Raw genomic sequence first — 7,723 nt, forward strand, 5'->3', positions numbered from 1 at the left:
AGCCCTCCAAGTCCACCCACACCCGCCATCTTACCCAGCAGCTGCACCCCTCGCGTCAGCCCGTAGACGTCGATCAGAGCCCAGAGGGGCTCGGACGTCCTGACGCCGCTGAAGAACAGCATGGGGCTGGACTCGTTGATCCGGTAGAAGACCCGGCCCTTCTTGTCCACCCAGAAAGCAATGACGTGGCCCTCATTGGCAAACTCCTCGGGCAGGGCCTTGGCCCAGAAGCCTGACTGGGAGACCAGGTCGGGGCAGGCGTACTTGGGCAGGCTGTCTGGGTTGATACGGGACGGGTCCTTGGAGGTGAAGCCCAAACGCAGAGCTCCGCTCCAGCAACACTGCTTCTTGGTGATCTGGTGGAAGAGGAGGAAATCCGAGTTCAGAATGATCGCAACCATGTGAAACAGACACTGATAGGCAGGGGGAAGCACCGGCCGACAAGGTAAGAGATCTACCTGTTCAATCTCATTATGTGTGTGTGTGTCTGTAAGTGTGTGTGTGGGTGCATGTTTTCAGTGTGATGTTATCCTCTAAGCCCATAAGCCCATCACAAGCATCCTTTTCCTCCTGTCGTACGACCCATCTCTCACCTTAAGCCGGACCTGCTCGTACAGGGCTATGGGCCTGTTGCTGAAGGTGATGGCGTTGCAGAAGCTGGCCTGCCTCTTCACCATCCTCTGGGCCAGGTCCATGACGATCTGGGCGCCCTTGGCGTTGGGGTGGAACAGCAAGGGGCTGATGGTCAGACCGGCGGTCTTGCTGCTCCCGACACACTGGATGGGCAGCAGGCGCTTGGGTTTGTGGTGGCATCGGTGCGCTGCCGCGGGGAACTGGCCCCCCATGGAGTCTGGAGGGAGGACGGAGAAAGGGCAAGGCAAGTCAAGCGTTTCTCATGCATGGGTGTTTGTTCGTTAATGATCAACTCTTGGGTGTGGTGAATGCGTGAGTGTATGTGTGTTCTGAGCTTACACAAGGGATTTTTGTTTTTAGCATACTGATCGGCTATGTGCTAGAGCTCACAACATCCTTAATGTGACCAGGGTTCAGACCCACAGTTACACACTTTCTTTCCAAATTGAATCAGATATTTCTTCTCTAAGACATAATGGCCGAACCACAATAACCATCATGTGTCCAGTGAAAAGCAAATGGTCCGTGCCTGCAGTTGTTTAATGGTCCAAAATGGCCGAGCAGGAAATCCAATTTCCCATCTCTGCTTACTTATTGCATTTTAGACCCCTATCAATTTCAGATTAGGTCCAGGAAATAAGACCAGTGATTTGATTGGCTGATATGTGCCAGATCTGACCTGATTGGACGTTACAGTCTGTTGGAGCACAAACGACCTGGCACAGGGCAGGTATGGCATCGCTGGCTGTACAGTTTATTACCCATAATCCACGTTAATGAGTTATGTGTCGCACTTGACAAACTGGAGAGAAACCGAATATAAAACGTACTCATTCAATCAGGTTGTAAAACTCTCACCTAACATTTGTCACCTTTATTGGAGGTTTGTAGCAGTACAAGAAAATTGGATGCTGGCTGACAAAGACTCTTTTAACAAAGGATTTAGTACAGTAACTTTGAAATGTACTCATTTGCATGTTGCCAAGCATCAGTGCTGCATTTACTAATGAGATGCAGAGTGAATGAATGTGTTTCCCAATCACAGAAGGAGCAGGTGGCGTCTGAGAATCTGTCCCCAGACAGTCACAGAACTCTACAGAAGCAGTACTGCACAAACGCAACTGTCTAGATTTCATGGCTCAAGAATAATTGACCAAATCTGCATCTTTTTTTTTATATTTCTTAGTCTTATTTCTGTTGAGAGATAAAATCTGTGTTTATCGTATGGTACAACCTATTAGGCCACAGTCACTGAGCAGTGTCTACAAGTCCCGCCCACACTGATAACCTTTCCACTGAGAACCGAAAGAAAGGTTACGACGACCAATCACATGCTGAGGTGCGCCGATAAGCCCTTTAGACAGTATTCGGGTGGCTATATCAACAGACACACACATGAACACACAAATTAGTCCCTGTGTTTGTCTGGCAGTGTGCTTTCCATTTTGCCTATAAAACGAGTCTTTAGGCTCCATTAGGCATTGTGTCCTTTGTCTTAGCCAAGGCCACCGGAGAGCACTTATTGAATGTGGCACACATGGTCCAAGCAGATTGCTCTGAATGCATTATCCTGCACTGAAAGACAGGGGGAAAGAGAGGTAGAGAAAGAGGTGGATCGTTGTTATCGTTATTAGTTTGTTGCTTGTGCTATATTTACGCATGTTTTTTGTGCCTATGAAGCCTTTTCTGAACTGGACTGAACAGAGAGAGACACAAAAACACTGAATCGTCGAGAGAGAAAAAATAGAGAGGGAGAAAATTAAAGAAAGAAAGAGAGAAAAGAGGAGAGAAATAAAAGGAGGGGCAGACACAGCTGCTGGAGGAAAACCAAGGTTAAGTGTGAATCCATGTTCCTAAGCAACCCTGCGTCCATGCGTCAAAGGACTGGGATCTGCAGACCAGACCGTGGTAACAGAGCTAGATGACGATAGATGCTGACTGTTTGCTCGGAAACCATGAGACAACATTTGCTTCTCTGAATTTAATTTGTTAGCAAAGCATTATGGGACAGCAACCATTTCTCCTGGTTGCAACTTATTGGAAATCCGGAAGTTTTTCCCCCAGCGATATCGTGTAACTCTCATACACACACGCACGCACACACACACACACACTCACGCACTCACGCACGCACACGCGCACTCGCACGCACGCACACTCACACACACACGCACGCTCGCACGCACGCACTCACGCACGCACACACACACACACACACACACACACACACACACACACACAATGCTACGTGAAGTTAAGCTTGGGAAACGTTTTCTTGTTTTTCCCGGGCCCTTATCTTCTCTGACACTGTCCAGTCCTAATGCCAGACAGAGCAACAGACAGGAGGCATGCAAAGGTAAAGTCTGATAGTATCCCTGTCCATCTGTAGAGGTGGGTTCTCTCTGTGAGATGTCTGTGGACAATCTGTGAGACCGCCACAGTCTTGCCTCATAAGAAAACACACTTTTCTCATCATTCAACATGCTCGAGAGTTTTTATTTGTAAAACAGCTTTTTTGATGATGCTGATTCGTTCTTAATGTTAAGGAAATAAAATGCACAAACTGACCTTTATCATTATAAGATAAAGGCGTATCTCCGTTGGGGAATACTGTGTCCAGGCCAGGGTGTCACACCCAGGATCTGGCCCAACATTGGTCCAGCACATGTCTCTGCTACAGCTAAGTTAGTAACCACGGTGCCCTCAATGCGACCCAGGACATAAAAGGCCTTAAAATGGCGGTAGTTAACTAAACCATCTGACAGCTGCCTCCCACAACACAGTGCCATCCTCATTACGTGTGTGTACAGTATGTGTGTGTGTGTGAGAGAGAGAGTGTCTATCCTGTAGATTAAAACGCCTTGCAGGACTATTCTCTGAAAGGTCAGTGAAGTCTTATTATGGGTAAACACTGAGGAAAGTATTCCCTCCTCACGTAGCCTGAAGTGTGACAGACTTCCGCTAATGACAACAGTCAAGACGACTCAATTCCCCCAGATGAAAACCGGCTTACTGTGTGACAAAACCCTGCGTCAGACCCAAGCTAGCCTTGTCAAACTGGCCACTACTGGCCTCTAAACTATCATTATTTTATCCGTATGAAGAGTGAGGCGAGGGTCGGACCGAGCACGTGTTTTTCTCATTTACACAAACTGTAGTGTGTAGGCTAATAGCATTTATATGCAAATAAGGCTGCCTCAGTTAAGATAATCATTCAAATATTTGTTCAGGACATTTGGTTAAACAAATTCCTGGTAGCAACAGTTGTTTCGGTTTAGAAGCTAGTCTGACAATAGTTTCCCCGTCTCTATTGTCCTCAAAAACGTCCAGCAACAAACATGTTTAGGGTGTCATCAAAGATTCTGATGATTCTTAGTATTTCCACTTCCTCTTAGCTGTTGCCATGACATTGACAGTGGCCGCTATTACTGTATCACATTTGAGCATACAAGATCACTAAACAATATCACCATGACAATGTTTTCAGAAGGCAAGTACAGCGGAGAGCGCTAGGCAACTGTCACCAAATCCAAGGCCCCCCGCTGAGCAACAGAGCGGCCCAATTACGTCCTGGTGCCCGCCTGGTAGGCTACCCATGGTTTGTTGTTACACAAAGAACATCGGCTTAATACACATCCTTGGAGACATGAGCCAGAAATCCGGGAGACACACCAACACAGTGCTCACACACATACGCACACACACACTTATCTATCTGTCTGTCTATCCGTCTGTCTATGTATATAGGTACATAGGGTTCCTTGCAAATGTTATATGTGATAGAGAGAGAACCTGCAGCTGTACTGTAACTATGACCTACTATGCTACTAGCGCCCATTTCTGGTAACAATGGGGGCCACATGTGTTGCTAGGCAAAGAAAAAGAAACACTATATTGATTTCCACTTGATAGGTCGCCTAGACTGGCAACACTGCCTCACATGGGGGGTGGGGGGCTGTGGGAACCGATTCCAAATACAGACTGAAAAACTCCCTACATTTCAGCTTCTGCTTTTCTTGCGTCCGTTGGGAAAATGTGCGTTACCGTGGCGACAACAGCTCGCTTCCCTTGTCTGCCTCTCCTCAGGTAAACCCGGCCACCATCACATGAATAATTCAGGCACGACTGTCAGGTTGTAACCGCCCAGAGGAGTGCAAAGTGAGCCGTCTGAGCTCTGACACGAGCCGCTGTGACGCCTTCCGCTCTGCTTCGATTCATCTCTTAGAGACGGGGATTATGTAACCCTGATCAATAAATCATTTTCATGTAAGACTCGACTACGATATCGGATGTCTTGCGTTCTATCGCCTGGCAGGAGCGTATGAGAAGTTCACTGGGAGAAGTTTGTTATTATGAGTAACTGATTGATTGATTGAATGATTAGGAATGGCAGAATTCAACTGACAAAGTCTTTGTGTGTATGTAAGCCACTCCCTTGAGGATAAACTGCCAACTGAACATGATAAAAAAGGGGGGTGTATATTGTCAAGCTAAATACAGTATTTATTGCATGTGTGTGTGTGCGCGCACTGTCACACTGTGCGTTACTTGACCCATATTAACCAGGAATGACTGCCACAGGCCGAGGCCACTTGACCCTCAGACATATGTTGCTGCCATGCCATGGCAACCAGGCTTGTCAAAACACAAAAGGAGCCCTCTCTTTATCTCTCTCTTCTCTTTCTTCTTCATTGGGCCTACTACTTATTGTATTGTACAGAAGTCATGAGACAGTAACCCACCACATAAAAACACTATCACATGGACGCCACAGTTTTTTTTCTGGAAATATTAGATTGTTTTTCAATAATTCTTTCCAGGCTCTATAACTGAATACATTGCAGTCCCATGACTACAAAATTAGCAGTACGAAGAGTCGAACTTGGAGACTGGGCCCGATTCAGGACCAAAATAACGGTGGTTATGTTCACTCTCATAGAGAGAGAGAGAGAGAGAGAGAGAGAGAGAGAGAGAGAGAGAGAGAGAGAGAGAGAGAGAGAGAGAGAGAGAGAGAGAATCAACAAGTGCTCCCACACATTCAGTAGAAAACTCAATTACGTAATCAAGCTCCCAAAACCACAGACATATTCATCTAACATACTGCTGAATGCAGTACAGGCCAACAGAACAGTGACCTATCCCTGCAACCACCCAGTGGAACACTTCATACAATGTTTAATTCATTTAGGATGTATTAATGAGTTATTATCAAGGCATTAAGGGTTACCATCATATGAGAGATTTAAACTAATTAAAGTCAACTTTGAAGATTTGCCTTTACAACTAAACTGGCACTGACGGCTTAGTAACTGTCATAAAGTAGAATAACTGCTCCTTCACAGAGACATAAAGACTATGCTGTATGCGTAACAACAGAAGTTCTCTAACCTTGTCAACCAAGTCAATGTTCTATAACGTGACATTACATTCGCATTCACCTTCTACATTTCATACATGAACATAATGTCCGACCAAGTGTGCAGGCCCTGAGCGGAGTTCATAGCCCAAACCCCCAGAGACCTCTCTCACCGAGGCTCAACGTGACCTTGATCCTGGTGAGGTTGTCAGCTACTCGGCCCGGCCCTACCGCTGTCCCTGTCTGTCCCTCTTCAGCTAATTGGATTAATCTATGGGCTTTAATTAGAACGCAGCATCAGGTGGTCAGAGAAGGGCCTGCAAGGCAGCATGAGACTCAGCTGGACGTCACTAAGCCGATCTGAGGGGTACTGTACCTGTTTACAGGGCACCACAGGTGCCGCGCATGCCCTGTCGCACGGATACAACTCGGCGGTATATGTCGTTTGAGAAAAGTGCAATGATTCAATGCACGGCGAGTGTGTGAATGTTGTGGAACATGCTCCATGCAGATCTTTTTATCTATGAACTGACACTGTGCCAGCTACTTGCATGTGCAGACAATTTTATGTTGTGCATCAGAGCTTTTTACTGGGAGTTTGGGAATAGATGGGGCTACGGAATGGACTGCCATAGCCTATATACACTAATTGATTTATTGATTTGTTTTGGCAGGGTTACAGCGCAGCTGCACACTTTGTGTATATTAAACAATCCAAGAGAGGGATATCCCGCTACGCAACTGGAACATTTACCCTACTCGGGGAAAGCCCCGCAACTTAGCCGACTTCACAAAAACAACTGCCTGAACAGGTAACCTGTATAGCTAGTTTTGATCCAAAGAGAGTTTAGGATCTCTCCTTTAAACCGCAAGCTTTCGCTTAGACCACGGTATATATTCGGTGTTTGAAACCTTCATACTCAAAAACCCAGAACCAATTAATGTGCATACAAATGAATGAATTATATATAATTAACTGCATTGGGACAGCTCTGAGAAATGATATGGGTGGGCCAAACAGTAGCCTACCTATATGCAAGCGTTATTTACGCGACAACTAAACCATCAATTGACTGTGATTTCAAACGTTACGCATGGAATTGCATTGCAATAAAAAAAAATATTTCTCATAAAAACGGATCAAGAAAAGACATAAAGCCGAAACGTTTTTACATTTCCTTACCATACAAGGAATTTCGCGTTATCTGTCCACCCATGACTCAATTCCAAAAAAAGTCTCCTTATCGCTGGCTTTAAAAGGTTATTGACACACTCTTGGTCCACACTCCAACGAAGAGGACATGATGGCACATCCACAACCAGAAACGGACGTTTCGTCCCCCCAATACAGATATAAACACAGCGCTCCACAAACCAACTCACACCTCCCTGAGCGTTGAGCGAAGCACCGAAGGCTACTCCCCCCATTCACCAATCTCTCAGCGCTCACACTCGCACACATTTACATAAAAGGTGGAGTCAAGGCAGGCGCGGTTAACACCATCGGTGCCGCCCTCCTTCAGAATCAGCATACAGCATTGGTTTGAGTAAGAGTGGTGGCAAATCTGACCGGTCTGTGGTCAGGACATTCAACTCATGTCTTTTAATCTGTTATGTGGAAGTGTTATTACATACATTATCAGTGAGTGTGTGTGTATTTAAATGTATATTATGTATGGTGTGTCTTGTGTGTGTTGGTGTGTGTGTGTTGGGGAGGAGGGGGGGGGGGCAGTA

At 46.1% G+C, this 7,723-nt stretch overlaps 1 protein-coding gene across 1 annotated transcript in view; it reads right to left on the bottom strand.

Annotated features, from left to right (window-relative positions):
- neurl1aa (neuralized E3 ubiquitin protein ligase 1Aa) overlaps window positions 1–7,425 on the bottom strand; it is a 29,367-nt gene extending 21,942 nt beyond the window's left edge. The window contains 3 exon segments of the mRNA XM_062448255.1: window positions 35–356; window positions 594–850; window positions 7,173–7,425. Coding sequence (XP_062304239.1) covers window positions 35–356; window positions 594–850; window positions 7,173–7,206 — 613 coding nt within the window. The 5' untranslated portion in view covers window positions 7,207–7,425.
- Between the last annotated feature and the right edge of the window lie 298 nt (window positions 7,426–7,723).

The sequence above is a fragment of the Osmerus eperlanus genome, chromosome 22 (genome assembly GCF_963692335.1).
Source record: "Osmerus eperlanus chromosome 22, fOsmEpe2.1, whole genome shotgun sequence".
NCBI lineage: Eukaryota > Metazoa > Chordata > Actinopteri > Osmeriformes > Osmeridae > Osmerus > Osmerus eperlanus.